The 21,007-nt window shown below is 32.6% G+C and overlaps 3 protein-coding genes across 4 annotated transcripts; all 3 read left to right on the top strand.

The window, feature by feature from the left end:
• Positions 1-644: 644 nt before the first annotated feature.
• LOC129883705 (secreted RxLR effector protein 161-like) lies at positions 645-1,121 on the top strand. Its single transcript, XM_055958317.1, has one exon. The coding sequence runs from the start codon at positions 645-647 to the stop codon at positions 1,119-1,121; it is 477 nt and encodes a 158-aa protein (XP_055814292.1).
• Positions 1,122-3,130: 2,009 nt separating this feature from the next.
• On the top strand, positions 3,131-9,084 carry LOC129883100 (uncharacterized). 2 transcript variants are annotated; one of them, XM_055957677.1, is made up of 6 exons: positions 3,131-3,230; positions 5,218-5,287; positions 6,600-6,820; positions 7,318-7,434; positions 7,858-7,909; positions 8,534-9,084. In XM_055957677.1, the coding sequence occupies exons 1-6, from the start codon at positions 3,135-3,137 to the stop codon at positions 8,791-8,793; spliced, it is 816 nt and encodes a 271-aa protein (XP_055813652.1). In that variant the 5' UTR covers positions 3,131-3,134; the 3' UTR covers positions 8,794-9,084. The 2 variants fall into 2 exon arrangements, with proteins under 2 accessions (XP_055813652.1, XP_055813653.1); XM_055957678.1 differs by having other exon boundaries at positions 8,570-9,084.
• A 3,729-nt stretch (positions 9,085-12,813) lies between these two features.
• Positions 12,814-20,280, top strand: LOC129881847 (cellulose synthase-like protein G3). Its single transcript, XM_055955956.1, has 8 exons — positions 12,814-13,426; positions 15,624-15,710; positions 16,079-16,186; positions 16,384-16,596; positions 17,852-18,020; positions 18,124-18,302; positions 18,848-19,198; positions 19,803-20,280. Exons 1-8 carry the CDS (start codon positions 12,836-12,838, stop codon positions 20,268-20,270), a joined length of 2,166 nt encoding a protein of 721 aa, XP_055811931.1. The 5' UTR covers positions 12,814-12,835; the 3' UTR covers positions 20,271-20,280.
• The last annotated feature ends 727 nt before the right edge of the window (positions 20,281-21,007 follow it).

Here is a 21,007-nt window from a genome sequence, read left to right on the forward strand (position 1 = left end):
CAAAGGGTTGGCTCATCTATCAGATGGATGTTCACAATGCCTTCCTTAATGGTGATCTGTTAGAGGATATTTACATGACCATTCCTCCTGGGTTTGCTAGACAGGGGGGGAACACTAAAGTCTGCAAACTCCACAAGTCTCTATATGGTCTCAAACAAGCACCATGGTAGTAGAACTTCAAGCTAACACAGTCTTTGCTTCAGTTGGGATTTCATCAAAGTCACTATGACTACTCACTCTTTACTAGACATGATAAACATGATATACTTATTGTGCTGGTATATGTAGATGATCTTTTGATCACTAGTAGTAACCAGGATATCATCAGTGACACCAGAAAAGATTTACAGAAGGAGTTCAAGATAAAGGATCTAGGAGAGCTCAAATTCTTCCTAGGGATTGAATATGCCAGATCAAGCAAAGGGATCCACAAGTCTCAAAGGAAATATACTCTTGAATTGATAGCTGAGTGTGGTTTAGGGGGAGCTAAACCTGCAGTAACTCCCCTGGAATAGAATCAGAAGCTCACATCTGCACAATATGATGAGTGTATTAGAGGTACAGGTAATGAGGGACATGAAGATCACAAACTGCAGGATCTCAGTAGGTACCAAAGACTAGTAGGAAGACTTCTATATTTGACCATGACTAGACCTGACTTAGCTTTCTCAGTTCAGGTTCTGAGTCAGTTCATGCACTGCCCCAAAGAGTCTCACATGGAAGCTACATTGAGAGTGGTTAGGTACATAAAAGAAGCCCCTGGTCTTGGACTACTAATGCCAGCAGAAGACACCAATAAGCTTCTAGCCTACTATGACTCAGATTGGGGAAGCTGCCTGGAAACAAGAAGGTCTATAACTAGCTACTTGGTCAAGTTTGGTAGAGCCTTGATATCCTGGAAATCTAAGAAACGGGAGACTGTATCCAGAAGCTCAGCTGAAGTTGAGTTTAGGAGTATGGCTCACTGTGCTGCTGAAGTTACATGGCTTGTAGGGCTATTTGAAGAACTTGGCATACACATTAAGCTTTCCATAACCATGGTGTGTGACAGCAAAGTAGCTATTCAGATTGCTGTTAATCCTATCTTCCATGAAAAAATAGAACACAATCCTGAACTCTGAACCCTGAACCCTGAACCCTAAACATTGATTGTCACTTTGTAAGAGAAAAGATCAACCAAGGAATGCTGAAAATAGAATTCACACACATCAAGGATCAACTAGCTGACTTGCTCATAAAGAGCCTTGGCAAGGCACAACATCAGCTGCTGGTGAATGAGCTTGGAGTCATGAACTTGTTCAAATCATGAGCTTGAGGGAGAGTGTTAACCATAGGCAAGCTACCATGGTTAATAATTTGTTAGAGTTAGCTGAAGTTTGTTAGATGTTAGTTGTAGGTTGATAGTGACTTGTAACTAACTACTCAAACTCTATAAATACAACTCACTCACACCAAATAAATGATGAGTGTGTGTATGTACTATGTGATTTAGAGAGCAATGTAATCTACTCTCCTCTTCTCCTCTTCTTTGCTACTTCTCATCTGCTTCTTCATCTCCTGCACTGCAGCTTTTCATCATCTTCTTCTTCCATCTTTCTTCTTGACTAACTCATCTTGATTCATATAGTAGTCTAACAAGACTCCATCAATGAAGTTATCAAGCTATTTGGCGAAGCATGGCACCTAATAAGGTGAAATATTTCTCCTGGTTGGTAGTAAGAAAGGCATGCCTTACCCATAAAGCTTTACAGAAAAGGAAATCTAACTTAGCTTCCATATGCCCTCTTTGTACGGAAGCTATTAGAACAAACAACCACCTCTTCCTCCACTGCAAGATAACCTCTCGGGTCTGGTCATTATTCATCACCATGGTTGGGGAAAGCTGGACAATGCCAGAGAACACGACTGATCTATTGAGTTGCTGGATCAAAAGAGGTGGGAGCAAAAGCCAAAAGAGATGGTGGAAAACTGTCCCAGCTTGTATATGGCGGACTATATGGAAGGAGAGGAATGAGAGAATCTTCAAAGGCAGATCAAACTCCATTCAGAAGATCAAAGGAAAATGTATTTCTACTTTATGTTTTTGGTGTAAAGAGCAATGTATAGTAGATGAAATACAGATAGTGGATTTTCTAGGCTTATTGTAATTAGCCATCTATGTAATCACGTTTTTGGAGGTGGCCAACATACCCTTAATGCTGATGAATACCCATTACCAGTTTCAAAAAAAATAATTAATAATTGTGGTGAATGATAGTGATAACTAATGATAGTGACAATTGATAGCCATAGTTGGCGATATATAATGATGACTGAAGGTGGTAATTATCGATAATGAATGTGGTTGTTGCGGTACATGTAATTGTTGGTGATGAATGTAAATGATGGCTAATGCTGGTGATAGTTGATTGTGATGATTGTCGACAATGGTGGTCATGGACAAAAGTGGTTGATGACAGTTGATAATGGTGGGCGGCAGCAATGGCGTCCATGAGGGTGGTTAGTGGTGGAAGTAGAGTATTGGTGAAATACCATACTTACATTAATCATTCAAACCTATTTCGACATATTAAATAATTGAAAAAAAGGTGTACTTATCGATCAAAATTTGATTGATAAGATTCAGACCTAAAATCAAAGATACTTTGGGGTTGTTTGGTAGGATGTATTAGAGAATCTAATACATGTATTAGTCATGGTTCAGATTTTCAGCCTATGTATAACTAGTACATGTATTAGTAATACACCTTATTCAGTATCATAAGGTGTATAACTAATACATAGCAAATCATGGTATTAGCAATACAAGAGCTATTAATACATGGATAAGCATGGTTAAAGTCAAACATAACCTTAATACACCAAATCAAACAGTGAATAAGAAATAATCCCAGCATAACTAATCTCAACATTACTAATACACCTTCTTCAGTACTATTCTTATACACTCTACCAAACGACCCCTTAATGATTGAGATCTTGATTCATGAATTATAATTCCGTGCTCTCTCCTAAACATCGACGTTGTGTGGTTCTTATTATCAATATTTTTATATACGACTATGATTGTCTAAATTTACATATAATTTTGCATAATCAATGTTTGATATAGCTGCTTGTTTAGTAAAGATATCATGGACCAGAAGTATCGATTACCTTTCAAGGCTGGGCAAATAGCTGAAGCAAGGTGTTTGACCGTTGGATATCGTGGAGCATGGTTTCGGTGTAAGGTACATAAATACATTAGGATTATAGTATGAGCTTCAGTCTTGCAAATTATATTATTTAGATTCTAAGCATATTGAACGGGTTCATTTTAAATGCTGAAAAATATTTATTAGTCGTATCTGGTCCTTTTTGAACAAGTTCATGGTCACTTTGATGTAGTTTTCTTGCTCTCTTACCAAATTAATTTGCCACAAGAGTATATTTATTTTTGGCCAACTTTGAGCTTAATATTCAAATGGTTCTCTAACAATGTTCTTAACTTACACTACTCTTTTAGTAGATATATAGACATATTTTGTTTGAATTGTTACAGAACATGCTATCCTTATGACTTGAATAGAAGTGCAGTGAGTGTTCTTAAATGTGTGCTGAAGGACTCATGCCTACCTTAAAGTATAAGCATATTCAAAGTCGTCCACTTGTCAGAGTTTTGCCTTATTGAGAGCTTACTTTTAATGCTTTTTACTCTTGCTCTTCTTTCAAACCTGTTCTCCAGTCGAGGGTCTATTGTAAATAGTCTCTCTACCCCCTCAACGGTAGGGGTAAGGTCTGTTCACCTCACCTTCCCCAGACCCACCCATGGGATTATACTACGTATGTTGTTGTTTTTGTTACTTTTGATGCTTTGCTTTGTGCAAAATTATTTTCTCTACTTTAATGACCTAAAAAGATTTTCTTGAAGAAAAAATGATGACTGGTTATCTACAAGCATCACATTGTATAAGTTTTGTGAATATGATAAGACAAAATACGCCACAGGGTACAGTAGCAAGCTAAATATTTGACCTTGGACTGCATAGACATGATGGATTTCTCATCAGGATACCATACATCCTATGAACATTACCACTGTTAACTGTTCCATGGATGCAGATTATATGTAGTAAGTTATATTCTGCTTATGTAAGCCCAATTATCGGGAGGGTTTTCTATTACAACTAAGAATGAAATTGTTGAAGATACATATTTTAGGGCCATAATGTCGTTCTTGTGGTGTTGTTGGTGACAAACAGTTTTGGTACCAACTGTAACTACTCTGCATCCACTTGATGGCATGCTAATATAACATCTTACTTCATATTAAAAAAAAAACAGTTTTGGTACCAAAGGGTTCCATTTTCTGGACTTGCTCTGTGCTTCTATAATGCATAATGCTTTAGTTTGTTTGCTGTCAGTCAATAGTTCGGAGGCAGTAAGTGGTTGTGGGAAGTGCAATATAAGGTACAAACTTAAATTAGTGGGATATTTTGGTGGATTCTAGGGGGTGGGGGTGCTTGTTGGCTGGATAGTTTGGTCACGATCCGTTTGTCTCAAGCTATTCATCCATTTGTTCTAGTTTAATTGTATTTCTTTACTTATTCTATGTCCTCTCGTTGTTTCAGAAAAAATAAATCAAAGGAAGAACTCTTTTATGTCTTTATGTGTGTGTTTTCCACTCTTTCAGAGCTTTGTACTGCATATGCTTGACTTCTCTTTGTTGAGGGGACTGATATTGCTTCTTATTTCTATCAGTAAGAACCGAAAAAAGTTGTAAACGTATGCTTATGGTTGCTCAGTAATATTCTGAATTTGTATGAGGTTCGCAAGTTCTTAGAGTATTGTTACTGCTTCACTCCTAACTGCTTAAGTTTTCAGTTTGTAAAACTTCTGCCGTAACTACTATGTTGAACCTTTTGGAAGTTCTCCTCAATTTAAAGTCATTGTATCAGAACTTACCCTTTTGGACTAAGACTGTTTTTCACATTTGTAATCAATGTTTCATCAGCTTGCTATTACTTGTTAGGCTGATGGGGTAAGCAGTAATGTAGGATTTTAGTTTTTTTATCATTTCATTTTAGAGATGCCAACTATTTTCCATATTTTGCATTTAAATAATTGTTTTTTGCTGGTTATCAAAAAGAATTGTGTTTTGCTAGACAAAAGACTTTTTATTGATAAAGAAATAGAGTTTGATGCAGTTACACTTTTCTTGTATATATATGATATCAGATACATGAGATAAGCCGCAGAGGAGGACATTGGACTGCCTTACTGGAATATTTTGACTATCCAGATGAAAGTATGTTCTCTGATATGTTCTGGTTAATTTATTGTTCGTGCTAATTAACTGAAGGCCTTAAGCCTTGCAATTTCAAATGCTTAAATTCATGGGTGCATTTTTTCTGTTTAATTTACAGGATAATTTACTTTTTTGATAGCTGAATTTTAAATGACAATGCATGAAGATTATATGTAGAGACTACCATCTAATGCTATATCTTGTAGTTGCTAAATACAACAACATACCCAGTCAAATCCCACAAGAGGGGTCTTCAATTGTAGTTGATAAATACGTGTACAGAATATTGTTGTGAAAAGTTACATAAGATACTTCCATCTCAAGGCTGTAGCAGTTGTAAATTCTTATAACTCATTTGAAAACCTGGCATATTTGGCAGTATCAGAAGTAGACATAAAAACATTCTATGGTGAAGTTGTCTTTACTCTTTCCCTTGACAGAATTTGGGAGTTGGAGCTAGGCACAGATCCTCTTGATGTTCGTTCCAACCAAGGCTAAAAAAAGTTGATAAATATGCGATCACAGAGAAATTGTTTAATGTAGTACTATTAGTTCTTTCATTCATGTTTTTAATTCTTGAGAGCTGGTTTATTGATCTAGAATAACTGAGCAGAAACACTACCTCCTAGTTTGCTGGATCTATCTTTTAGGTACCTTTTAGTATTTGTCAGGGAGAATGTCACTGTGCTGCTAGCCCTTTTGCCTTCTGTCATTGAACAACTTCAGCTAGTACCTTCTTTTTCTGTTAATTCCATTGGAATCAATGGAGTTTTGCTCTTTACAACTTGTTCTTTAATGCTTCTGTTGTTGGTCATGTGTTTATGTCAATGAGCATGTACGCTGGTGTGTTTCACTTTCCCAGAAATACTGAATTACAAATCCTAATTCTCATCATCTTCCTTGCTTCCTACTTCAAGCTTTCATAAATTTTGTTATAAATGATGTATGAGGTTGAATTTTATATTATATTGTATTATATTATATTACATTCTCATAATTATCTCCAGTTCCAGCATTTTTTTACTGATTCCCTAGTTATGGTCACATTAACTTGCAACTCGAAAACTCAGCTAGTTTTGAATACCTACCATTATGATATACCAAATGGAGAAAGTTAGCTGTAACTGGTCATTTCTGCTCTATTGAGTTCAGTTAGATGATGAGCATTTTGTATGGGTTACCTCATATGTCATGACAAGTTACTCTTCAGGGTTTTCTTGATTTGTGAATTGAGAAACTTGTGTATTTGGATACCCTGTTGCTTTCAGACTATATCCAAGTAATTGTTACTTGTTGTGACTTGTCATTATAGAATGGGCATGGACAGAGCTATATCAGAAGAGTCAACTGATGTTGCGGCCTGAGTATCCTCCAGTCCACTTGAAAAACAAATTGTCTGATGTTAACTCAAATTCAAATGTAACTATTGTTGTTGACGGTACTTGGAAAGCAGGCAATTTGGTTGACTGGTGGTACGAGAACTGTTATTGGTCCGGAAAAGTGACAAAGTTGCTTGGCAATGGTAAAGCTAAGGTAATAGTATTGTTTAAATTCCACACATGCTGACTAACAAGTTGGTGTGCTTACTGCTGATGTCCAGTTATCTGCGTTAGGAATCCTCTAGTTGTCCTTTTGAAATAAATTACTGAAAAAGTTGTTATGGATACTGTAGGTATACAGGGTATTTACTGTTATGGTGTATTTACAATATTGTTAACATTGGTATAGGAATGAATTCAACTTTGATTGAGCTGAATGATTACATATGATTCCACAACTTTATTTGGGATTGAAAGCTGGTCAATTGATTGATTATTGAGATCCTTAGGCAAAACAACTACTTTCTGGGGACTGTCGTGATGCCTTTTACTTGAGATTTATTTTTTCAAATTGATGTGATAATTAAAAGCAACTTTAGTTGTGAACTTAAATTTTTTATCTTGAAGATCCATCCTCTACTCACTATACATGACAGCTTTGTATCTTAGCCAATGATTTGTATGATAATACTTCATGTTTTTTCTTTTTAGATTGAGTTGGTGCCAACTCCATTGGGTGAAGGTGGAACTTATGAAGGCTTCGTCAAGGATATGCGTCCATCCTTGGATTGGTCTCCAAAATTTGGTTGGGTTGTTCCTGCATCACAGGTTCTTTCCTTAAAACTTTTATTATCTCAACTAGTTAGTAGTATTAGAAAATGTTATCCATGCAAGGATAAGGGAAATATATGATGGGATTAAAGAATACCTAATTTGTCTGGAAAGGAAATTAATTTAGTATTCATATGAAATGGACCTGAGTTGAGCAGAATGGATATAGGGGATTCTATGGTTGACCCTAACTCATATGACATTGAGGCATAGTTGAGTGATGACTGCTTATTGAAGATTGGGCGCTTTTCTGAGCACGGTTGCTTCTTTTTGCTCAAGGAATTTTTTCAAGAAAAGCATTCAATCATTTTAACCATTATCTTTTATGTTGGAATTACATTACTTGACCTATATTTTGCTGTATACTCCTTCCTCTGGTGCTTATTTTTCCTTCCTATACTTGTCTTTTGACCACTGCAGGATGGTGAAAGTTCTCGTCAATATCCTCAGCTAATTAAACCTGTTAGTCAAGGTATTTTACATGAACTTATTGCTGTTAGTCCAATCAAAACATGATCTTGCTCCTAGATCTTCTGAAACCTTAGGGGTTGGTTGATCTAGGAAGGAGTTTTAATCTCCACATAGAATCTAGCATTCTTTAACACGTGCCCACGTTATGTAGGAATTTTTGTGTTGTTTTATGTAGGATTAAGAGTGGAATAAGAATTCAGGTATTAGTAATACATGGATTAATAACACTAAAATCCAAAACTAACCTTCATATTTGTAGACAAACTTTATTCTGTTGATATTTTGTGCACTAATTTCTATATATCAGTCTCTTCAATCTCCTTCGGCTACCTGGTTACGTTGTGCTGGTGAAAGCAAGTGGTATTGCGCATTAATCAACAGTAGACATTAATCCCCACCAAACCAGTAGATGCATTACATGTGTTACCAATAAAAAAGAATAGATGCATACAAGTAGACTTCTTTCACTTAATTAGTATTCATGGTAAGTCGATATTGTTTGGTGTGAAACACTATGTGTGAGTAAGTTTACACGTCTTTGTTTTCTGTAAAATAAGAATAATTCCTGAAAAGATTCCTGCATCATTGTACCTGATTTGATTTCTGCTTGTAATTATGATTGCAGCTCATTTTGACGTTCTAACTGTTGGACATGCTATAGGTGAAGGGAGAAGGGACGGACAAGCAACAACTAGATTGTCATCAAACTCATCTTTACCAGCCTTGGAGTCAGATGCATTGGAGGCATCAATTCTGGAATTGGAGGAGCTTGCAAAGAAAATGAGTTGGCTCAAACGGTTTATGGAACGTGGAAGGCCTCTGTCTGATGGTGTTACGCCTTCATGGAAATTTGTAAAACACCGTAGAACATCGAGAAAGAATTGATGGCTTCGGGAAGTTTGGCTTGATCCTTCTTGTCTGTGACTCCGAAAATGTAGGTTAGTCCTTCAGTCTCTACATTCAGCTGGAGAATGTCGTTTGAGGAAGTTTGGCTTGATCCTTTAGTCACTTGTTCTACTCCTTTACTTTTTAAACTGTGGATGAACTTTCCAACTTATATTTCATCAAAGAGGATGTCTATAACTGATAAAATTGATATTATGTAGTAGATGTATTTTTTGGTACTTGCTATGTTGGATATCTGCCCCAATTGCATTGTCTGAGTAAGATGAAACTTAGTTTCCTATTTTCTGTTATCAATGCAAATAATAATGATGTTAGATCTGTGGAAAGCTTGCAAGATTTGAAGTCAAGGTTAGCAAAGTGACCTATCTAGAAATAAAAGTATAAGTAAAAGGAGAAGTACTCATTTTAAAATGGGAAAACTACCTTGTTAGACATACATCCACACCATATATATTAATTCTACCTATACTTTCAAATAATTACGTATCTTATTACTAATTAAGCGTTTCTATCATATATTGAGGAAGATATACCTAATTACATGCACTTTTGCTATCATATTCACTAAAATAGGGAGAGAAACGATCGAGATAGTCATGTATCTCACATACATGTGAATCACACAAGATACATACTAAATACATATATCTAGTATGTATCTTGTGTGATTCACATTTATCTGGAATATCAAATACACACGAGAATGGTGAGCGATATGGAGGAAGGCGAGCGAGATTTGTTTTGTATCCCAGATACATGCGAATCCACTTGGATATAGTGTATCTAGAACAAATTACACCTAATTTTGACCCCGTGTATTTCAAGATACATGTATCTACATGCACCAAAATTTGGTAAAATTTATAATATTGCAAACTAGAGTGTATCTAAGTAATTAGCTTATAAACTATTGAAATTTTTGCAAGTTTCTCTTTTAAAATGCATATAGGAAAAGAAATTACTTTCTTCTTACAAATGAAGTAGAAGTAAAATATTTTAGTTTGGTGAAAATTCCATTAGTAAGAGCATTTTCTAGCTCTGCATTTGTTAATTTTTTATTTATTGTTAAATGTTATTAATTCATACATCTTGATTTTATCGATAGCATGTAGTATACACTCTTGAGCTCATCGTTTCAATGTCACCATTAAATGATCGATGCAAGACCACTAATTAAAATACAGTGATAGATAGTATTTTCTCGATCGACTAATACAGACTTGCATGTATATAAAAAGATAACGAGAAAGAGAAAGGTACGATTTCATCTTTTTAATAAGATGATACAAGAGATAATTAATCAATCAACACAATTAGCCTTACAATATTTATGTATGAAATATTATCACATAACATGAAAAATCGATAACATATATTATATTTTATTTTTCTTTTCGTTGTTTAGTCAAATGGTTCAAGGCACTAACGATATTACACACACCACTGATGTGTGTTTTTAAACTAATAAGTAATAATTTAGGCATGAAACTCACACTCCCAATAGCTTAGGTATGAAATTCAAAAAAATAATAATTTAGATATGTTTTTGACACTTATCTCAATTAAAAATAAGTTATATTTAATTAATAATAGTAGTAAAACTTATCCATGCTTACGTTTAGACAAATAATGGGACTAATTTACATTGTAGTCATTATCTTTGATGGTATTAAATACTCGTGGACGACATAATTAAGAATCTTAGGATTACATGATTTTCAATTTAGAATGGAAAATAATAACAATATTTTAGTCGTTTTCGTTTATACAGGATCAACTCTTGGGAGGTTAAGGACAATTTCCAATACTTCTATAAACTATTAAATTTGTCTTGAATTTTATGAAATGGTTAAAATTTAACCCCCGAATGTTGTCCAGCATATGGAGCTAGATGTTCTTCCTTAATCAGATGTTTCGAATTTGAGCCTTGTGTATAGAACAATTCTTGGTAGGAGCACTTTCCTTCGAATGAAACCCTACACATTGCGAATCCAAATTAGTCGAACTCACCAAACATTAGGGATCAAATTTTTCTTAGTTTTACGATTTTTCTTGCAAGAAATTTTCATTATTACACATATAAAATATTGTTTTCTACTATTCAAATTATAAAAAGACAAGATATCTCATTCCCCACTTCTATTCCTTGCTATAGTCCAAAGATTTTTAAAAAATATTTCATTTTTCATAAAGAAATCTCTTTGAAAATACACATTATATATATATATATATATATTTGGCCGACAATTCAGTCGAACAAATTAACATTCATGAGCAAGATACGTAAGAAATAGTTAATCATATATGAATATTTTTTGCAACTTCCCCCAAGAAGAATAAAGAATAACAATGATGGACATATTATCTTTCAAATAAAGAGATATATGTTTGCTTGAAGCCATTAATTATATTATGAAAAATGTTAATATACTTTATCACGCTCCTGCAAAATAAATAAATAACAATAATAGAAACACCCTTCTACATGTATATTTCGATTTTAGAATAATAACATATTCAATATAATCTGAAGAGAATAATGTGTATTCAGACTAATTAATAACTTAATCTTAAAAAATAGATAGATTGTTTTTCATAGACTCTCCACTAAATTTAGAATTGACGTATGGATTTGTTTCTTCCCTTTCTTTGCCGTTCTTTTGTTGTTATCTTTTTTAAAATAGAAGATTTCATGAAATTGGGTGCTCAATAAATCTAAATATAAAAAGTATTGAATATTATTGATGAAAAACACAGACGTTACGTAACAAAAATAAGTATCTTATTTTGTCATTTTTCACAGGGATGTCGTTTTACCACATTCACATTATTTATAGGTAATTAATATTATTTAAAAATATGAAGGTCCTTAAAATTATTAATTAAATTTTTCGTTTTTTATTAAAAAACTTTATAATTAACAAAATTATCATTTAAAATTTTAAAATTAATATTTTTATCTTATATAAATTTTATTTAAATTATGGTAAAGAAAATAATAAATAAAGTAATTAAAAACATTAAAGAAAGAGATTCACGTTGTTACTAAATAACTTTTAATTTTAACCTTCGTATTGTGAAATTCTTGTCATTTATATATATACTCCTTTAACGTCAATTGTTATTTTTAAATAATTTTACTCTTCTACAAAAAGGCTTGTCACTTGTTTTTTAGGGACGCATCTAGGCAGTTAGATATGATTTTAATAATTTTGATGTAATTATTAGCACTTGAGGTTGCTATCCTAAAATTCAGAATTCATAAAAATTAAAGGAAAAATAACACTTATATCAAAAAAGGGAAAATATTTATCCTTAAATGCCTTTTTCATACTCTATTTTTATTTTAAAATAACATAAATTTATTTTTAAATTCGCGCGCTGGCATCATGCTGACGTCAGCACCCATCCTACATGATACCACTAGGGTATAAATATATTGATGGAGTATCACAGAGGATTAAGCTCGGTCCTATATGATACCGATATGGTATAATTATACTGACGGTGTATCACAAAGAATATATTTACTAATTAGTTTAATATATAAGATTGTGATTTTAATAATTTTCTCTTAATTATTTTATTTTTATTTCTTAAAAAAAGAGCTCAATCCTATATGATACTGATAGGGTATCAATATACCGACAGAGTATCACACAGAATTAAGCTCAATTCTATATGATACCAATATGGTATCAATATACCGATCGACTATCACATAAGATTATTTCATAACAATGATGCTGACGTCATGAGTGAAATTAAAAGGGAGAAAGTGTGGTAAGAGGGTAAATAATTTAAGTCATAGTCTATTAAGAATAAATAGTTTGAATTGAATCGATAAATAATTTCACAATTGGGCCTATTTTGTGTTATTTTCCCAAAATTAAATCCTCAACTTGTTTTTAACCTATCCATCATGTTGGACCCTCTTTCTTAAATTCCTATATATACAGAAGGAGCAATCCATAATTAAGACAAGCTCAAGAACGAGGTGCAAAAATAAATATATTTGGTCATGGGTGCATCTTATCTACATACATGCACAATACAACAACGTCGTGCAATATTTAGTAGAATCCACATCTTATTACATTTTTCAGCCATATTAGGGTTACTTTACTATAGAATAAAACATTTATTCCAAGGAGATGTATCAATTATTTCATGGGGACTTATTACAATTTCTGAGCTTATTTTCACTTTAATATGGTTAGTTACACAATCCTTCCGTTGGCGCCCGGTGGCTCGCTCCGTCATGCCAGAAAATCTTCCGGCGGATCATACTGAGTTGCCCGGCGTCGACGTGTTTATATGCACGGCTGATCCTACTAAGGAACCGGTTGTTGAGGTTATGAATACGGTTTTAGCAGCTATGTCACTTGATTATCCACCGGAAAAACTCTCCGTTTATCTCTCCGATGACGGTGGCGCTGCCGTGACGTTGTTTGCTATAAAGGAGGCATGTGGATTTGCTAGGATTTGGGTGCCTTTTTGTAGGAAATATGGAATAAAGACTATTTGTCCCGATGCATTTTTCTCTTGTTTTGGTGATGATGAACGTTTGATGGGAGGAAATGAATTCAAGAATGAAGAGGAAAATATTAAGGTAATTTTTTATTTTTATTTTTTTTAACCCTTTTGAATGATAAAACGTTCTAATATTTGGTATCGTAAAGATATAGATGTAAGAGTGTGAATCAATCTCAAAAGTTAACTTACAAGGTAAGATTATTGTCCAAAATCATATATAGTGAAACCTAGCTCTTTATAATAAGATCGTTTGCCACGATATTTAATTTTTAGTTTCTATGACGAAATATTATTATAGAGAACAGATAATAATAACTTAATATGAAATGTTGATTCTACAAAAAATGTTGTTGTTATAGTGAAATGTTATTAGAGAGGATGACAGTAAATAAATCAATTTCTACAATTGATAGGAAACTTTAACCTTCCTCTCACGCTTAGGACTAAATATCTAGAGCGTGTGAACAATATAACATGGAAATCCAACATCAAGTAAATTAAGAATTAGGATAGATTTAACTCTGATGATACCATGGAATTAAAGAAATAGACATAGGGGCTAACTCACCCCCAAAAGTTAGGTCATGAGGTCAGGATTGTCCAAAGTTATATCAATAAATTAATTATTCCTCCCACAATCGATGCGGAACTTCATCATATTGGAGCCCAACTAATGAGTATTCGCACCAGGAAATCTCACTTGAGGGCTAAGACGCTCCTTATCGCAGGTGACTTTAGTTCCTTGGACTCGCCGAAACCTCTAAATGAAAATGAAAGAATATGTACTTAACACTCCACCATAATTTTTGATAATCCTTCTCTCACTTGGAAGTAATTTAGACATAAAACATTTTAATTTGAGCATATTAATTATTTAAATTGAGCAACATTAATACACTAGGATAAAAACAAAATTTTTCTTGTAATAGTAACCTTGAATTCTTCCTTCGTTGATAAAATCTTGGCGGACTAATTTAAGAACAATAATATAATAGAAACCGTCAACTTTAACAACTACCTCCAAAATTATATAACTTTCTTTTTTCTTTTAAAGTAATGACATTATCAATTGCTTTTTTGCTTTTTGTTTTAAGAAAAAAAATCCACCTTGTGGTGACATAGGGTTTGGTATAGATCCCTCTCATAATTTTTACTTTTCAGTTATTAAATGCTAATTTTTATTATTATTCTTTTGATTGTTCCCAAACTATTCTTTTAAAAAATGTTAAATAGTTAAGAAACTCATCAAATGACGAATAAATATAAAAGGAAGTCCCTACAATTTTCTTAAACATTAAATAAATGACTTATTTTAACTATGAAAATAGTTCAATAACTAATCACTTAATATGGACCAGAGTAGTGAAATTATCATCACGAGAGAGTTAACTTTACTTTTTGTAGAACACACGAATGAGTAAATAAAAAGTATAATTTCTTCAATAACTCAAAACTTTTAAATGAGATGATCACATACTTCTAAATTTTCTTTATCCCAATAACTTCTACTTAGGCTTATCAAACCAAAACTCAATATAGTTAAATAATTGGAAAAACTATATAATTAGACATACTTCACTGTCATATATACTATTAGTATATATAATTTCAAAATATTACATAACTTACCACTAATTAAGAGTTTCTTACGTATCATATATTGAAGAAGATACATTTATTTTTGCTACCGATACACTAAAATAGGGAGAGAGACGAGTGAGTTAGGGGAGGGAGGCAAGCGCAATTCGTTATGGATCTCAGATACATGCGAACCACACTAGATACATGTATCTATATGTATCTAGAATACAAAATACATAGGAGAGTGGCGAGCGGCGAGCGATATTTGTTATGTATCCCAGATACATGCGAATTCACTTGGATACAATATATCTCAAATAAATTACACCTAATTTTGACCTCATGTATCCTAATATATATGTATCTGGATATATCCAAAGGTATCTGGACGCATTAAAATCTGATAAAATACGTAATATTGCAAACTAGTGTAGCTAAATAATTAACTCCTAAACTAGTGAGAATTATGTAAGTTTCCATAAATAATATACGTTTTTAGTTTATCTGTTTATTATTATCTTGTATCTTATGATTTCGACATATAATTTTGTCCACGATTGAAGTTTTTATTTAGAAATCTTAGAACTGGATTTTTTTTTGACAGGATAGGTGAGTTTTAATTGTTTTATAAAGGGTAATATGGACTTTTACACATATTTAAGACAGTGAAATATTATTATTTTATTATGCAGGCCGCATACGAAGTATTCAAGAAAAATGTAGAGAAAGCCAGTAGCGTTGAAGGGTCCGTCAGAATGGATCGACCTCCATACATTGAGGTGCCTACTTGCTCCCGTGTTTTGCTTTTCGAGAGTTAAATTGTATATGCATTTTAATTAATACTTTAAAATAATTTTTTTTATTATATTAATATAACAAAAATTGTAATTTATAATATTTTTTTAAATATAATTTTTAAATATTTAAATTTTGAATATTAAATTAACCTAATTGAATTTAGCTTAGATTTGAATATTAGTTAAATTGACTGTCGTAAGTAAAAATGAAGTGAGGGAGTAAAAATTATATATGATGTATTAGAAAGTGAGGATATAATTTTCTAATTTTTTAGTGAATATTAAAGAATATTTTTAGAGTTAGAAAAAGTAATTAAGGTGAGATTAACAATAATATTTATGAGGTGCAGGTGATACATGAGAATAAGGAAAGCAAGTTACCACTATTAGTTTATATGTCACGTGAGAGGCGACCATCGCACCCTCATCGTTTCAAGGCTGGAGCCTTAAATGCTCTTGTGAGTAACATTTTCTCCTAATTAAGGTTTTCTTTTTCTTTTTTATTCGATGCATCTCGTGTTCACTCAGAATTCGTGCAATTTGGAAGAAAAGACTAATGACATGCAGTTCGTAGCCTTTGCGATAGCTTTATCTTCTTGTTTTACAACATAGTATATTGAATGTGAAACTTATGGTTAATTATTATGACATGCAGCTTAGAGTTTCAGGAATAATGAGCAATGCACCATACATGCTTGTTTTGGATTGTGACATGTATTGCAATGACCCTTCCTCAGCCAAGCAAGCAATGTGTTTTCATCTTGATCAAAACATTTCTACTACTCTTTCCTATGTACAATTCCCTCAAACCTTTTATAATGTTAGTAAAAATGACATATATGATGCTCAATCAAGATCCGCATACAAGGTATGTACGTGCATATATCCTGTTATATATGTTGCAATATTTGTGTGCTATGAGTATATTTTCAATGTACAATTTTTTGGTGTCTACAAGGCCGGGCTGGAACAAACCTGATCCAAAATTTGGAGCTCTTAATGGGCCAGATTTGGGCCGGCTTTTGGGGGAAAAAGTGGAAAACTTACAAAACCCCACTAGTTTAGGAACTAATTATTTAGATACACTCTAATTTGCAATATTATTAATCTTACCATATTTTGGTGTATCTAGATACGATCATATACATGTACCTCGGGATACATGAGGTCAAAATTAGGTGGAACTTGTTATAGATACATTGTATCCAAGTGGATTTGTTATATCTGAGTACATAGACAAATCTCGCTCGCCACTCTATTATGTACTTGGTATCCCAGAACATGTGAATTACACCAGATACTTATAAATACATGTATCTAGTGTGTTTGCATGACTATCTCGCTCGTCTCCCTACCCATCTCACTCGCTTCCCTCCCTATTTTTAATGTATTTGGTAGCAAAAATACATGCATCTAGATGTATCTTCCTTATTATATAGTAGGAAACTCTTAATTAGTGGTAAAATACATTATTTTTTGAAAGTATAGATAGAATTAGTTTATATCGTATGAATATATGTCTAATAAGATAGTTTCATCGGAAAAAAAAGTGGCCTAACACAACCTCTGACCGTACGGTTTAGTTGGGCTTGGGATGGGCCAGGTTGTTGCCCTTTTTTGAGCTTCTTTTGTTTTTGGCCCATCGATCAAACATAAATTATGGATGCTAATTAACTCAAATATACGAAATTTATATATTGATTATGTATAGTACATGTATAGCTATGTATATTTGTACTTTAAGTATACAAAAATTATATATTTGCCGATTATTTTGTAAATTAGATCACCCAAAGACATTGGACTGTAATTATCTCATTTTGTTGGCTATGTAACTATTTTTTTTTTCTTGAAGCTATTGAACTTTCTTAAGTGGACACGAATTTGAAAATAAATTTCATTGATAACTTTGCAATTTCAAAGCTTACAACAAGATTTTTTAATATTATTGTTTAATATTGTTAGTGACCATTTTCACTAGGTCGCCACTAATGCTAATCATAGAAGTTTGCTTATAGTTATTATATATAAATTGTTATAAATGATCTGATTGTATAGATATTTTTTGAATTATCGGTATAAACTTCTTAAGATCTCATATCTCTCTCTATTTTTAATTTTAGAATAAGTATCAAGGGATGGATGGAGTAGGAGGGACCGTTTGTGCAGGCACAGGCTATTATTTGAAGAAAGAAGCATTATATGGTAGTCCAATTAACCAAGATAATATGACTCCACTTTTTCTAAAAGCTCAATCAGAATACAAGTGGGAATCTCAATTGTATCAATCAGGTCTTCAACTTATTAATTTACACAGAATTGTAGTTACTTTTATTTTTTAGCATATAATTCTTTGAAGATTTAATAATTATTTAAATAAATGTTTGGTTCACAGAGGAGTCACTTCAAGAGGCAGAAGAAAAGTTTGGTGCATCTAGAAAGTTTATCAATTCTATTAACTCTTTGAATGATCAAAGAAATGGAAGGGAGATTATTTTATGTGATGATATTATAGATGAAGCTAAAACTCTTGCTTCTTGCACCTTTGAAGAAAATACAAGCTGGGGTAAAGAAGTAAGTATCATATTATTACAACTCTCTATATAATTTTAGGAATGTTAAATAAGCGGGTTGGAATGAGTTGAGTTATGTGAATAAATAGACAAGTTATTAACTCATCCAAGATTGAAATGGTCCGAGTCAAGATGAGATAAATAATGAATCATAATCGAATCTGACAACTCTTACCAAGATTTAAATTATTCATTTGTATTGTCATAATTATGTTGATTATCAACAAAAAAAATACTAAAAAGATTTTTTTTCTTTATTATGATCGTATATAACACATATCAAACCAAAAAAAAATAAGTTGTTTAACAAACAAAAAAAAATTGACAAAATTTTTCATGAGTTGAATTTGTGTGAAATATCTTGTCTGAATTAGGCCCAACTTTTGGATTGACTAAATTGAGTGAGTGAAAAGAGATGAATTAACAAATGAACAAGTCGTTAGTCCATCCAAACTTAGATATGTCTTATTTAATACTTTTGTATCCATTTTTATTTAGTTTTATGAACATTTCATCTAAAAGCTTAGTCTGTTATTTCATTTACAGATAGGGTATTCATACAACAGTTTACTTGAGAGCTCATACACAGGGTATCTCTTGCATTCTAAGGGTTGGAAATCAGTATATCTTTATCCAAAGAGGCCATGCTTTCTTGGTTGTAGCACCATTGATATGAAAGATGCTTTGGTCCAACTCATGAAGTGGGCTTCTGGGCTAGTACAAGTTGGGCTTTCAAAATATAGTCCACTCACTTATGGGCTCATGTCAAGAATGCCTTTAGCCCAAAACATGTGTTATGCATACTTCATGTTCTCACATTTTCTATCCATTCCTTGCATCCTTTATGGCATTGTTCCACCCTTGTGCTTCTTGATGGGCACTCCAGTGTTTCCCAAGGTAAAAACTTAATTTATCCCTTTGACATGCTTCAATACTTAGGTAATTTGCTAGAGTTTCTATAATCAAGTATGAAACTTTTTTATCACCTATATATAATTAAGCATTTTTTTCAAGTATAATATCATTAAAAAAATGCAAAAAATTGCAACTTTGATAGTCAAAATGGACATATGAGTGATTGATTGCAAGAGAAGCTCGACTTATTAGATGGAAGAGAAAGAAATTAGGTCGATCTCCAAAAGGCTTGATGGAATTTTCATTAAACTATAGTGACTATTAATAAAATTACTATTTTTTTTTGGTTTAATCATTTGGTATCTGGAACTTATTGGTGTGGTTAAGTCAGGTCATATCTCTTATGGCCCGTTAAGAAGGAAGCACTTTCTATAAGAAATATTTATATTTTCAAAACTCAAATTCGAGACCTCTGATTAAAATAGATTTCATCTATCCCACCCCATCCATTTGTGGTAAATTGCTAGTCCATTAAGAACAATTTATAGAACTATTTTAGTGAGACATGACTTTTTTTTAAAATTCATGTACATGATCTCATTCAATTATCTTTATCTATTTATTTACTTTTCCCCTCCATTTACAGGTGACAAGCCCATGGTTTGCACTATTCACAACCATATTCTTATCATCTCTGAGTCAACATTTATATGAAGTCTTGTCTAGTGGTGACAACTTGAGGACATGGTGGAATGAACAAAGAATTTGGATAATAAAAACAGTCACAGCTTGCTTATTTGGATGCTTAGATGTTTTAATGAAGTGGTTAGGTGTTGCAAAGGCAAATTTCAGGTTAACAAACAAAGCCATAGATGAAGAGAAATTAAGGACATATGAAAAGGGTAAATTTGATTTCCAAGGTGCTAAGTTGTTCATGGTTCCTTTGACATTTTTAGTGGTGTTTAATGTGGTGTGCTTCATATTTGGAATGAAAAGATTGGTCTTAGAGAGGAACTTTGAGGAGATGTTTGGACAAGGCTTTCTTTCTTTTTATGTTTTAGTTCTCAGTTATCCTATATTAGAGGGTTTAGTAGTATCAAAGAAAGACAAGTAAAAAAATTGTTTTCATGTATAAATAATGCTTTAATATTTAATATTGTGAAAATAACACAAATGTTTTATGTTTTCAATTTATTGCATTAACACTATCACTATGTTCCTCTTTTTTGGCAATATTAATTTTCATACATTCGAGCTTTCATCTTGATTCATAATCAAGAAAGACGAGAGTTAAAGATAAACAATTTTGAATTTTTTAAAATTATGAAGGACATCAAATTTTTGCCTTATGCACGTAGACTTCATAAGAAGATCATAGTCCACTTGGATGGAAGGGGAGGCCGGGTTTTAATTTACTTGAGCCAAAGACTGTCCCCTTTCATCATCATTCGGGGAAAATCGTTTCCTTTTGTCCGATGGTAACTTGTTTTTTGTTTATTTTTTATTTTCAAAATTACAAATTCTATCGAATAGTAAAAAAGATTACGTGTAAATATTGTTGGGGGTGATCTGGTTGTGTGTAATAATTTTTTACACTATTTATACATGTAAGTTGAACTAATTTTTGCCAAGCTTGAGAGTTCTCTAATTTCAAGTTAAATGTATACTGTATTCATCTTTTCATTGCAAAATAAAAAGGTCTAATCAATTATATATATGGATTATATTGTAAAGATATTTTGTAGTTGATTAAGTCATTTGCAAAGTAATAATGTGACATATTCCTATATAGCTATAATCATATGGCCGTTGTAAATCACATGTTGATAATGTGACACATTCCTATAATAG

This window comes from Solanum dulcamara, chromosome 3, assembly GCF_947179165.1.
Source record: "Solanum dulcamara chromosome 3, daSolDulc1.2, whole genome shotgun sequence".
NCBI lineage: Eukaryota > Viridiplantae > Streptophyta > Magnoliopsida > Solanales > Solanaceae > Solanum > Solanum dulcamara.

Excerpts from the sequence above, each read along its gene's own strand:
- LOC129883705 (XM_055958317.1), top strand. The coding sequence starts at position 645 with ATGACTAGACCTGACTTAGCTTTCTCAGTTCAGGTTCTGAGTCAGTTC.
- LOC129883100 (XM_055957677.1), top strand. The coding sequence starts at position 3,135 with ATGGACCAGAAGTATCGATTACCTTTCAAGGCTGGGCAAATAGCTGAA. Across the intron at positions 7,435-7,857 it reads GGGTTGTTCCTGCATCACAG|GATGGTGAAAGTTCTCGTCA; the intron begins GTTCTTTCCTTA and ends TGACCACTGCAG. Across the intron at positions 7,910-8,533 it reads AATTAAACCTGTTAGTCAAG|CTCATTTTGACGTTCTAACT; the intron begins GTATTTTACATG and ends TTATGATTGCAG.
- LOC129881847 (XM_055955956.1), top strand. The coding sequence starts at position 12,836 with ATGGGTGCATCTTATCTACATACATGCACAATACAACAACGTCGTGCA. Across the intron at positions 15,711-16,078 it reads ATCGACCTCCATACATTGAG|GTGATACATGAGAATAAGGA; the intron begins GTGCCTACTTGC and ends TATGAGGTGCAG. Across the intron at positions 19,199-19,802 it reads GCACTCCAGTGTTTCCCAAG|GTGACAAGCCCATGGTTTGC; the intron begins GTAAAAACTTAA and ends CTCCATTTACAG.